This window comes from Nicotiana sylvestris, chromosome 11, assembly GCF_000393655.2.
Source record: "Nicotiana sylvestris chromosome 11, ASM39365v2, whole genome shotgun sequence".
Lineage (NCBI taxonomy): Eukaryota > Viridiplantae > Streptophyta > Magnoliopsida > Solanales > Solanaceae > Nicotiana > Nicotiana sylvestris.
This window is the reverse complement of record NC_091067.1, coordinates 120,874,872-120,888,491: the sequence shown is the minus strand read 5'-3', so window position 1 is coordinate 120,888,491 and position 13,620 is coordinate 120,874,872. Positions and strand designations below refer to the sequence as shown.

Sequence of the window (13,620 nt, the reverse complement as noted above, 5' to 3'; positions counted from 1 at the left end):
AGGATATATTATGTTGAATAAAAGATCCAAAGATTCTTTTTCAGTAATATAAGGAACAATGAAAGACTTTGGAATTTCTATTTTATTATCCATATTTGTTTTTTCTTTTCCATTTCCAATTCGCATCAAATATTCACAAAAAGAGGGATCAGTTTTGGCACGCATATTCTCTGATAACTGCAATTTTTCAAGTTCGTTCCATATTTCGGAGTCAATATGCTTTCTCGAATGAAATCTTCCTTTTTTCCACTTCGAACCACATGAAGAGTTTGTCTAAAATCCCCTCCAAACACAACAACTTTTCCGCCGAAAAGCACATTTGTGTTCATTATATCTTTCACGAGAGAATCTAAAGCTTCAATCATGTTCTTTTTTGCCATTGATACTTCATCCCACACAATAAATTTTGCATCACGAATCAAAGATGCCAATGAGCTTTGCTTGCTAATATTGCAAGAAAATTTTTCATCGATATTAATTGGAAATTTAAAACGTGAATGAACTGTTCGTCCTCCTGGAAGGATCGAAGCTGCAACTCCAGAAGTTGTTGTTGTTAATGCTACAAATCCTTTAGATCTCACAGTTGCTAATAAGGCACAGTATAAAAACGTCTTACCACTTCCTCCTGGACCATCAATGAAAAATGCTCCTGATTCATTGGCAAATACTCTTTGCAAGATTATGTCGTATGCTATTTTTTGTTCTGTATTTAATTTTCTATGTAACAACAAATCTTCGTTACCCACAATGATGTTTCTTTCGAAATATGCTTCCTTCGCTTCATTTGCCATTTTCGAAGATGTAATATTTTCTGAAACAAGATTGAATTCATTAATATCACGACCCATAGAATGTAGTATATCATTGATGTGATTCAGATCAGCGAGGTGGATATCTTTTGCTGCTATATTGGCTAGGATTTTAAAATCTTCGGCATTGAATCTTCAAACTGTTCTCATAGTTCTCTTGGATTGTCAGGGCTACAGTATACTAATATTGTAGCAAATAAACGTCTTAAACTATAAGGCATTTGATAACATACAGCCTCTAACATACATTCAATCAAGCTGTTATCACAATGTAACAACCCTCTTTTTTCTGCAGATTCTCTAAATGTGTCGCAGCATATTTAATTTACCGTTAGAAGATCTTTGTATGATTTTGGTGCTCTCACATTCATTAGTAATAATCTAAGGTAATATCTTTCCCCCTCTGTTGGATGACATGTTACAACCCGGCCAATAACGTGACCTTGTTGTCGTCGAGTCCACATTTTATAGCTAGATGACCATACGAAGTGTTGTGGAAAATCTTTATACAATAATTTAAGCTCTTTAGTATCTTTGTTTGTTTCATTCATCAAAAAGAATTATGTCAGCATCGTCTTCTTGATCATAGGATTTTTCACGATACTATCTATTGTGTTGGTTTTTTTAAAAGAGACAAATTGTAGTCCATCAAGATGTAATGGGAGGTGGTAAACACTCGGAGTCATTTCACTAATAGGAAATGCAAATAAGCGCCACATAGCTTCTGGAGGTGACACCCATCTAGCAGATTGATACTCTTTTATCTCATTTATTTGTATATTTGCGTTATCTTCGTGTAAGCCAAATGATATCTTATCATGTCCTTTATAGATATATTTGTATATATATTTCACAACTTTAATATCGGAGCAAACTTCTACATTTATATGGCAATTGTATTTACATAGCAGATAGGGGTTGTAAGGAACAACCCATGAGTTATCAAGAAATTGTTTTCTAACTTTCACAGATTTACCAGTATTTCGTCTTCTATAAATTGGGTATGAGTTCTTTCCTTTCGTCGTCTCATCAGCGAAACTCTTGGGGTACTTAAATTTGCACTCATTTCTTTTCATACATAAATTTGTGGGATTTAAATGACCACAAGGCCCATGCATCATGTGTTTAACGACAAGCTTATGTAAGTATGAGTATGTATCAGGGTCAGGCAACTCAGCACAAACAAATTTGTCATAAGCCTCGGGCGTTAATAATTTGTAGTCATCAGTAAGTATAACAAGAAAATGGGCATGTGGAAGACCGCGTTTTTGAAATTCTATACTGTACATAAAGGCGGCAACTTTTCCAAATATGCTTCTTTTTAATATATCTGTTTTCATCTCTTCTACCTTTGCTCTGAATACTCGACTAATTAAATCAGGCCTATTTTGAGTTTCGTCTGTTGGGAGCAAATGTTCCTTTATTTCAGGCCAAGAGGGATTACATGTTATGGTCAGAAATATATCAGGCTTTCCAAAATGCTGGACTAACGCAATAGCATCCATATAACGTTGACGCATATCTCTCGGACCACCCGTAAAACTTGTTGGAAGAAAGTTTTGTTTTCCTATCTTAGAAGCTTCTCTTTTGCCAAGTCTCAAGATATCTAAAAGTCCTTGTAGTACATCAATCCGAAATAAATCTTGGTTAAATGAGGCAAAATCTAATCTTTGAGTTTCTACTTTTATGAATTCATCAACTGAATATTGTTGAAATAATCTACCAGAATGTAAAACTCCGTTTTCCTCATTGTCTCTCATCTGGAGTTTGTAACAATAGTATTCACGACAAGAAACATTATTTCTTTTTCGTTTCCCCTTTGCAGAACATCCGCTTCCATATCAAGTAGTCCATCAATTGAACAGATGTTAGAGACACTCGGAAGCTGCTCAGTCTCATAGTAAGCTCACTTTCTCAATTTATTTCTAGGTTGTACAATTTTTGGAATACCGCAATGCCAGCCGTTTTGACCATAAGGAAATAAAAGTGGATATTGCAAAGGATTATAGCAACCATAATAGTAATTTACTAATTGGCTTTTGTTACTGTGAGTATAAATTCGAATATGGGGTGTAAAACTATTATTGCTCATTTCTTGTTCTAGCCATAATGCTGCTACTTCTGACACAGTTGGCAGGTTATATACTCGTTGATCTAAGCCAGAGCCACATCTCAATGCAATATAAAAGTTTGATAATTCTGGAATATGTATTAGAGATTTCAAGAAGATACAATAAGGATTTATCTTTAGTATGTTCATTAGCTTCTGAACAATTGATTGTCGAAGTATATCCGACAAAGCCATTCGGTTTAATATTTCTGCATTCTCATCGTAAAAATACAACTGTAAATTTCTTGGTCGCCGATTTGTTGGAATTAAATCATTTATAAAGTGATACATTTGACCTTGTACTCTAAATGTATAAATTCCTTGGTTTTTTTTGCTAGTACTTTGTCATAGTGCACCCCAAGGGAAGTAAATGCAAACATATTGTTGTATAATCTAAGGTAGGTACGGAAGTGTTCAGATTCTTCGGTATTGCCTAAATATAAATTCAAGAGTTCATTAGGCATTTCATGTGACGTCAACTTAACTGAACCATTGCTACAACAAAATGCCGGCGGCTCATATTCAAATCTTTTTGCTCCACAATATTTACAATCTGGTACAGTTTTTAAAATGGTTGCATCAGTGGGTAGTTCTCTAATGTTCCAGTTCCAACTTATTATTTTTGATTTAGAACCTGTGTATATTAGTTGCAACAATATATCCTATTAGTGTTGAGAAGAGAGAGGCAGCAGGTGGTGTTATAAGATTAAATTGAGATAAACTTAGATTAAATTGAGACAAACCTTTGTTTATGACAGTAGATGTCTCTACATGATGTCGGTCACAAGGTGCACCAGAGGTTGAACCTAACATACAAATAATTCTAATTAGTATATTAAAAGGGAGTTCAGTCAAGCTACAAAAAAATATATTTTTACTCACTTACCATGTTCAAAAATGGAGAAGTGATCAGTAATATTTTTTCCTTTGTGACAATCAACTACTTCCCCCACAGCTGAAGATATACCTGCTAATATGGAAATCTAAATATGTTTAGTAAGAGCAAATTGTATTTAAGTACAATCACGACGAAGAACACATATATACATGCATATATTTATGTCTACAAATAGTGTATATGTAGATGTGTCTTTTGTTCGAATAAATCTTTTTTGGTTTCTAACCTTTCCCAGCAATGCATGGTGCCTCGATTATCGTCAGAGTTTTTTCTGTATGCAGCTCAAACCCAGCAGCTTGTTTGGTATATTCAAGCAGCACAGTCGAACCCTTTTTTAATTCAAGTTTTTTTGATCGCCGGCGTGTTAAAAGCAATTCTTTTTTATCAACTGATAACTGCTTGTATAGATCACGTCTCCTACGGTTAATTTTAGAGACGATTTCTGTTGAGCACTGTTGCTTCCTTTTCTGCACACAACAAGCTGACGGTAAATGCTTTTTAACAGTTGACATTTGCAGTTCAAGTAATCTATAAAACTTTAACATCAAATCTGCAGTAACAACGATTTCTATATATGAAATGTTCTACAAACAGATACAGAGAGTTACAGTTCAAAGTGTGTATTTGTTATTCTAGGCAAATAAGATGGTGACCAATACAAAGAATTCAATAGTGGTAACGCTGAAAAGCAAACGAATTAATACTATAATTGTTTCTTATTATAGAATTAGTTTTTGTATATGGCAGAAACTTTGAACATTGACTATGGTTTTAGTGTACAATAGAAATAAGAGCACAACGATAGACGAAGCTTCTAAATATTTATTGGTAACTTATAAAAAAAATAGTCAAATTACTAAACGTGTTAAAGTTGTTACACCACTGGAAGAAATACAAACTATTGTCAAATTTCAAATAGTTTTAAGTTGATTAGAGGAAATTATTGAAAACATGAAAAAGAATCTCTGTTGTAGCTGCACTATTAGTTGCCTCAAGAGAATGGAAAGAAGAAACTTCATTCTTTCTCATTTTCTTTTGTAGACCTTTCAACTGCTAACTCAGGAATTAACTTTTAACAATTATTTCACTGCCTTGAAAAATTTGGATTCTCAAGATACATATATCTGGGGCACAGAGCACAGAGCAATGGTAAACTAATATAACCAATATTTTGTCAAATACAGCCTTTGAAAATACAAGTTCCAAAATAGATATAGGTCTATCCCTCCAAATCTTCATTACAAACATACACAAGATCATTAGTTTATCATTCCAAACTAAATCCAAATAAAAAATTAGAAACCACAATCTCGAAAATAAATCATAAATCAACAAAACAAATTTTATCATTAGGGAAAAGTAGATTTTTTTTACCTTAGATTCATTTTTGGACTCGTTGGCAGTAGCTTCAGTATTTCTTGCCATAGGAAAGTTGTACCTTTAGATGTGCAAGAAAAGGGAACACATTAGAGAAGCCCAAAAAAACCTATTTTAAAAAACTTCATTGTTATGCATCACAAGTTTATCAATGGAAATATCTTGTAATAGGGGGAGAGATCAGTACAAATTCGAAGTTAATTAGATCAGATAGCATTCATGCCAAAAGGAAATAGGGTTTTTTAAGAGAAGTATACGAAAAGTAGTGTGTGTATTATACCAAAAATGCAATATTTTGTATTATGCGATTTCAAATGCGATCGAAGAAAAATTTAAGCAAAAGAGATGCCATTTAATCTAGATGATGTTATCTTCTTCCCAGATAGTGAGAATTAAGTGTCCCTCTAATGAAACAAAAAACTCTATGGTTTCCCGAAAAAGATTTTAATCTAGTGTGATTTAGTGCCAACAATAAGTAAAATTTGTAGGCAAAAGTGCTTGAACAAATTAAGAGGGACATCAACTTGCACTTGCTCAAGATAAGGCAATATGATGGTTCATAAGAACTTTAAAATCATTTTAAGCAGCTACTGCCAAATGCTGCAAAGAATTACTGTGAACTAATAAATCAAATAAACCAAACAGTGAAACAGAGCTGTTACAAGGTCAAAATGCAGAAAATACAAACTATTGCATTTTTTTAAATTTTTTACCAAGAATTGATTGGCCTTAACAAAACTTATTACCAACTGAAAAGAGATACAAAATCTACCACATGAACAACAATAGTTCGTCATAGAGTGTAGTAGATAATGCACTTCAACAACTGCATCAACAAAGTACACAAATAAATAAATTCTAAATAGAGCTTCATAGATAGATACACTGTTTCAGTGATGGCTTGGAAAATCAACAATGAGATAATTAGTTAAACTTGTTTTGCTGAATAACTGTAAAGTATCCTCTTTTCTTCTGACATGTCATATATATAGTGTTATAAGATAAGCTACATGTTGCCCATTCAAATTATGTTTATAATCACTCACCGAGATGCACATGTAGTTATATTTAATTTCACATGGAGATTGAATACTTTGATAACCACTTTCGAGATACCATATTCAAAATATTTTTTGGGTAACCCAAAGTCAAGTTGTTTAAATATATTTATGCTTCCAAGTTCAAATATGCAATAAAAAGGTGACAACAATTCCCGATGTATCCATTGTTCTTATGATGCAAGTGGAATATGAATTTCCAATAAAAAAATTCATGGTAACTGGAATGCAGTTTGTCACTTGAACTATCATGTATGGTTTCTATGAACTGCTTTGGTAATTACATTCTTTGGTAATGCTCAATCTTGAAGACTATGGGCGACTAAGCTTAGGGCAGATCTTATTTTCACATAGTTTCATTAGTGCTTTCTACTTTTGTTTCCACTTTTTTAATAACTCTTCAACCTTTATCTTCCTTTTCTTTAACGTATGAGAGAAGTGAGAACAGAGATGATGAAGAGGTACATTATTTTTGTATACCCTATACTTTTGGTTAAAAAAATCATGTAAGTAACTGTAGGAACTGATTGAAGTCTATCAATTAGTTCAATATCTGCAATTTATGCAAGAAAATTAGAAGTCAAATGAGATGCATAACAACAAGTTATAGTAGATTTGCTATAGAAGTATTTGTCACACCTCCTTTTTCCGTACCCGAGGGGGTACAAGGGAGTTTTTTCCAATTAAAGGACAATCGGAACGGGATTGGTTTATTAATTTCAGAGTCGCCACTTGGGAGATTTAGGGTGTCCCAAGTCACCAATTTTAATCCCGAATCGAGGAAAAGAATGACTCTATATTACAGTCTACGTACCAGAAATCTGGATAAGGAATTTTGTTAACCCGGGAGAAGGTGTTAGGCATTCCCGAGTTCCGTGGTTCTAGCACGGTCGCTCAACTGTTATATTCGGCTTGATTATCTGATTTTTATACAAATTGAACACATGTGCAAATTTTAACTTTTAACCGCTTTTGTCGTTATTATTATTTTTACAAGAATTGCAACGTCGTGAAAACATATCTCGAACCGCGTTACATCAATGTACCCGTGGTTATCGATATATCTCGACTCGGTTGAGATTTGGATTTGGGTCACATAAATGTGCACCTGAATTAAGGAAAATAAATTGTTAAAGGCGCGCCTAAAGCAACTAACGTCTTGTTATTTTGGGGAAGGTCGTAAAAATTCGTTAAACGGCACATCCCGAATTCTAAATACTTTAATATATACATACATTTAGAGGGCCTCGCAGCTTTGTACATTTTTGTTTGTCGAGGCTCGTCTCATTCTTATTTTTTTTTTTATTTTTTTTTTAAAAGGAATTTGCGACGTCATGGACATGCATCTCGAACCACGTCATAATCAATGTACCCGTGATTAGAAACACATCTCGAATCTGTCGAGATTTGGATTTGGGTCACATAAATGTGCACCCGAATTTAAGAAGGTAAAATTATTAAACATGTACTTAAAGAGGCTATCGCGTTATTATTCCGGGAGGTTCGTGAAATTTGCTAAACGACCCACCTTGGAAACTAAATGCTTCGATATATTCATTTAAAGATGGCCCCGCAGCTTGTGTGTTTTTCTTTATCTTGTCGAGGCTCATCTCGTCCTTATTTTAAAAGGATTTCCTATAGCAACTACGTTTCTTGTCGCGTTTGTCTCTACTAATTGAAAACAAAGATAGTCCTAGTTAATTACATGCTTGCAGGCTTATTTATAACAGGATTCAAAATGCTTTTACAGAATAAGAAAACGTGATTACGCATATGGACAACTGATCGAACATTATGGCCCAAATCCAGCTCATACGGGATGGGCCAGACCTGGGCCACTATTTTTCCGATGCGGGCCTGCTTGGTCTGTTTCGACCTGGGCTCGACCTTCATGAGGTTGAGACCCTGAACTGGTTCTTTGTTCTAAAATGAGTTTATCAGTTATATGAGACCATTTATCAGAAGGGAAGGAACTTAACTAGTAGTGGATAGTTTTCATGCTTGGCCTACATTAAAGAATATGCTACACAATTAAACTAAGTCTAAGATACAACCTATTGCATTGGGAATGTTTTCACCTAACAGCATACATATATAAACTAACATTCAACTAATCTACATTGATATATACCAGGCATGCAGGCTACTTCTATTATCCAAACAGGAATATAAACTATCATGCATTACATGAGGTTTAACATAACAGTCAAAGAAAAAAATCTTCAGATCTTCTTTTTTGTATTCATGCTCAACCTTCAAGTTACATTGACAATGTTCTAATCGTGTACCTGGTATAGCCAAGCAAAAGAAGAAAGGAATGATCAGCTGAGTAGTATGCAACAAACACAGCAACAGCAGATACACAGCAACAACACAGCAACAACAACCAGCCAACAATGATGAAGCTCACGAGCAGTCGAGCCACAAACAAACAATCCCAGAAACAGAGTAATGAACCAACAGAAACAACAGAGTATTCAATGCAACCACAGCAGCAATTCAACAATCACAAGCAGCTCAACAGGCAACCAACATCAATCGGCCAAAAAAACTAGACCAACATGAACTCTTATGTAATTTTCAGACAATGTTTGGTTACGATATTCTGAGACTTTATGTTTCTTGTTTTTTCCTGAAGACTAAAAATGTCCAGCCTTTAAGAAAATCCTTTCCACAGGCTCCAAAAATCTCTCAAAAAAAATCCCCCCTTCTCAATGGAAGGTCTGCCTCTTTTATAGCCTGAATTCAGCACTTTACAGCCTGTGTGACAACTCAAAATTCCCCCTCCCTGCTGTTTTTTTCCACTCAGCTATTTTAAATAAACAGACTCCCATGACATCCCTGACAACCCCCTTTTAACATTTATTAAACTAAAACAGGCCATGGGCAGCAAGAATATAATCTGACAGCATGTGCTGTCAGACTATTTTAATCCGAAAGGGCTTTATGCACATGTTGTGCACAAGTGCACATGCCCTCCAATTCTAACTGCAACTAAACAAAATCAATCCCTTTATATTTCTGATTCAAATACATCAATTGTAAATAGCTATAGTCGATCTTCAATTTTGATTCAAGCAATGTTCAACGAGACAAATCAAGTTGTTACCATTCAAATAGCTAAAACTATTTAACGACATGTATCGAATCGACTATACTAATTATAACAGGTAATAATCAGTCGCTCATATAAACAACACGTACAGGGTCCCGAATGACTTCAAATATCTTTTGTTCAATTACTGGGAACCTATATGAGTTAACTTATTTGACGATTAATCTAATTGAACATGTTTATCACAGGATACGTTCAAAGCATATACAGAAAACAATCGACCAAATAAAGGGTCTTTGACAGAGATGGAAGAAATCCGAATGAAAAATAACAAAAATAACAAACAAACACAACGAAACATGCTGACAACTTAATTAGCAGTTAAATAAAACAAAAAGGAAAAGAAAAACTTACCGAAAAATGTCCAAACAGAATTGACCCAAATCTGACTCAACTTTGACCCCTTGAGGCCGAACAAACTTTAATCAGGGTGTTCTCACACGAGAACACCTTGATTAAGGTCTATTAGACCTCAAACCCTGTTAAGACTGGCCGGTTTCCAAGGCTATTCATGTTCTAGGGTTTGGATCTTCAGATCTGGTTTTTTAGGAGTTGTGGGTGGATTCGGACCAAACCAAGCCTGGTTTGGTCACGAGGGAGGTCAGGGGATTGTCTGGTACGAAGATGGTGAGGTTTGGTATAAGTCAGAGTTCGACTCGAATCTTCAAATGAAGATTCGAGACGAAGGAAGGTGATTCGAGGCTAGGGGTAACAGATCCAAGTTCAGGAGAGTGAGGTGGTCCTAGGGTGTTCAGGAGGTGGTCATCGGCGTTCATGTCGCCGGGTTCTGGTGAAAGGGAAACTAGGGCGGCTGCTAGGGTTTCGGGGGTTCAGGGCTTGGTGAAGGAGATGAGTGAATGGGGGGTTCGGATAGGGGGCGTGGGGTGTGAGGGAAGGTTTATATACGAAGTAGAGGATTGGATCCGGGCCGTTAGATCAGATGATCTCAACGGCTTGGATCTGTTGGTGAGGGGTGAGACGAGGTCGTTTGGCATTAAAACGGGGTCGTTTGGATTTAAGTGAGGGGTTGGGTTGGACCGGCTAAACAGGTCGGGTTACGGGTGCGGATGTGGACCGTTGGATGGGTGTGGTTGAACGGCTCAGATCAGACGCCTGATGCGGTGTCGTTTCGGGAGGTGCCTGGGCAGCTCATGTTTGGACTGGACTTGTGTGACGGTTTGCCTATTTTTGTTTTATTTCTTGGGCCCAAACCGATTTTCATCACTTCTTTTCTTTTGTTTTCCCTAATTTTAAAAAAAAATGAAATAAAAATGAAAAAATGAAATTAAAATAAACACAATGTAACACTTCAATACAATTATCACACCAAATTAAAATGTTTCAGTAAGTTAAATCACAACCTAGAACGAACGATGCATATATATTTTTTTTTGAATTTTCTTTCAACGACCGAATTACGGTTTGATTACCATGACAGACATAAGTTCTATTTTGATTGATAAGATCAAATGCAACATGGACCGAACCACAAATGACTAACAGCACATGCCACGAAAAATCGAAAAAAATTGTACAGCGGAGTCATTTGTCACTATTTTTGTTTTCTTTTGGAGCGATTGTCCGTGAAGCAAAAATCACGTGCTTACAGCTGCCCCTCTTTGCCCGAAGACACGAAAGGTTTTCGCGCAAAGATAAAGCGGGTGATTTTTGCTCGTCCGAGTACTCCGTGTGAAGCATTTTTTGAAAAAGACTTGACCGAACCTTTGCTTCAGAGGTTTCCTACATATCCTGGGCTGAACAGGAATCAGGTCAATGTAGTTTGGGAAATTTTGGTAGCTGGGACTACCGCGTGACTGTAGTGCTCGCTGCTGTTGTGCGCTGTTGCATGCTGCTGCTGGATGCTACCGCTCACCGATCTCCTTGTTACATTGTTCTGAAAGGAAAAACAAGAAGCTAAGCTAGACTATGGATCATGAGATCTCATCTATCCTCGACTTGTTTCTTGTTGCCTTGATTTCTTGTCGGCTAGCGCTTTCCTCCAATGCCTTTATTTTGTGAACTTGGGGGATGATACTGGTCCTTCGCCTTTTCTAAATGCCAGTTTTCATCACTTCGCTTGATCTGCTGGGAACATGGCCCTCTTCTTTAAGCCTTTCAATGGTTTCTTCAGTGGTATGACTTTCTTCATCAAAATTGTTATGTTGGGCAGGCTATAACGTTCCCCAAACTGCTTCCTTCGAGACGCGTTCCTTCTTCCTTTTGAATCGCGCGCTTGCCTTTGCAGCCCTCTGCTTCTTGGTGCTGGGGGTTTTATTGTTTCCTGCTTGGGGATCTCTGTTGTAACCTTCCGCCTTCAGGTGGGGTTACTGATTCCAAAATCTAGAGCTGAAAAGTATTCCCGCATTTTACTGGTGGGCGACCTAGAACTTAAATGTATTCCCGCATTTTACTGGTGGGCGACCTAGAACTTAAAAGTATTCCCGCATTTTACTGGTGGGCGACCTAGAACATAATGTATTCCCGTATTTTACTGGTGGGCGACCTAGAACTTAAATGTATTCCCGCATTTTACTGGTGGGCGACCTAGAACTTAAAAGTATTCCCGCATTTTACTGGTGGGCGACCTAGAACTTAAATGTATTCCCGCATTTTACTGGTGGGCGACCTAGAACTTAAATGTATTCCCGCATTTTACTGGTGGGCGACCTAGAACTTAAAAGTATTCCCGCATTTTACTGGTGGGCGACCTAGAACTTAAATGTATTCCCGCATTTTACTGGTGGGCGACCTAGAACTTAAAAGTATTCCCGCATTTTACTGGTGGGCGACCTAGAACTTAAATGTATTCCCGCATTTTACTGGTGGGCGACCTAGAACTTAAAAGTATTCCCGCATTTTACTGGTGGGCGACCTAGAACTTAAATGTATTCCCGCATTTTACTGGTGGGCGACCTAGAACTTAAATGTATTCCCGCATTTTACTGGTGGGCGACCTAGAACTTAAAAGTATTCCCGCATTTTACTGGTGGGCGACCTAGAACTTAAAAGTATTCCCGCATTTTACTGGTGGGCGACCTAGAACTTAAAAGTATTCCCGCATTTTACTGGTGGGCGACCTAGAACTTAAAAGTATTCCCGCATTTTACTGGTGGGCGACCTAGAACTTAAATGTATTCCCGCATTTTACTGGTGGGCGACCTAGAACTTAAAAGTATTCCCGCATTTTACTGGTGGGCGACCTAGAACTTAAATGTATTCCCGCATTTTACTGGTGGGCGACCTAGAACTTAAATGTATTCCCGCATTTTACTGGTGGGCGACCTAGAACTTAAAAGTATTCCCGCATTTTACTGGTGGGCGACCTAGAACTTAAATGTATTCCCGCATTTTACTGGTGGGCGACCTAGAACTTAAAAGTATTCCCGCATTTTACTGGTGGGCGACCTAGAACTTAAATGTATTCCCGCATTTTACTGGTGGGCGACCTAGAACTTAAATGTATTCTCGCATTTTACTGGTGGGCGACCTAGAACTTAAAAGTATTCCCGCATTTTACTGGTGGGCGACCTATAACATAATGTATTCCCGCATTTTACTGGTGGGCGACCTAGAACTTAAAAGTATTCCCGCATTTTACTGTTGGGCGACCTAGAACTTAAAAGTATTCCCGCATTTTACTGGTGGGTGACCTAGAACTTAAATGTATTCCCGCATTTTACTGGTGGGCGACCTAGAACTTAAATGTATTCCCGCATTTTACTGGTGGGCGACCTAGAACTTCAAAGTATTCCCGCATTTTACTGGTGGGCGACCTAGAACATAATGTATTCCCGCATTTTACTGGTGGGCGACCTAGAACTTAAAAGTATTCCCGCATTTTACTGGTGGGCGACCTAGAACTTAAATGTATTGAAATTGTTTCCCCGTTCTTCCGAGAAAATTTTCGACAATCGGCAGAAAATTTTCTGCCCCAGTTTTTTGGTGATTTCCCTGGCGTTGCGTCTTGCTGCCATTATCAATCCTTTGTTTTTCTGCAGCAGACAAAAGGATTTAGTTAGTTTTAATCGTGGTGGGAGGAGGTGCCTTTCCGGCGGATGATTTTTCCTCTCTTCCCCTTTTCTTGCTCTATGCCCCCATAATAGGTTGGTGGACAAAATTGCTTGCTGGGGGTATCCGGCCTGCTGGGGATTGGTTTTCAATTTATCCCCTTTTCTGCTTTCTCTTTATAGTACATGCTGTGGGAGTCTGTTCTTATTCCCGAAACCACTCCCTTTAGGAGTTTACTTCCTCCA

At 37.2% G+C, this 13,620-nt stretch overlaps 2 protein-coding genes across 2 annotated transcripts; both read right to left on the bottom strand.

The window, feature by feature from the left end:
• Positions 1–125: 125 nt before the first annotated feature.
• Positions 126–791, bottom strand: LOC104248728 (uncharacterized). Its single transcript, XM_009805039.1, has one exon. It carries the CDS (start codon positions 789–791, stop codon positions 126–128), a length of 666 nt encoding a protein of 221 aa, XP_009803341.1.
• A 578-nt stretch (positions 792–1,369) lies between these two features.
• Positions 1,370–2,569, bottom strand: LOC104248721 (uncharacterized). The gene has a single exon (XM_009805026.2). It carries the CDS (start codon positions 2,567–2,569, stop codon positions 1,370–1,372), a length of 1,200 nt encoding a protein of 399 aa, XP_009803328.2.
• Between the last annotated feature and the right edge of the window lie 11,051 nt (positions 2,570–13,620).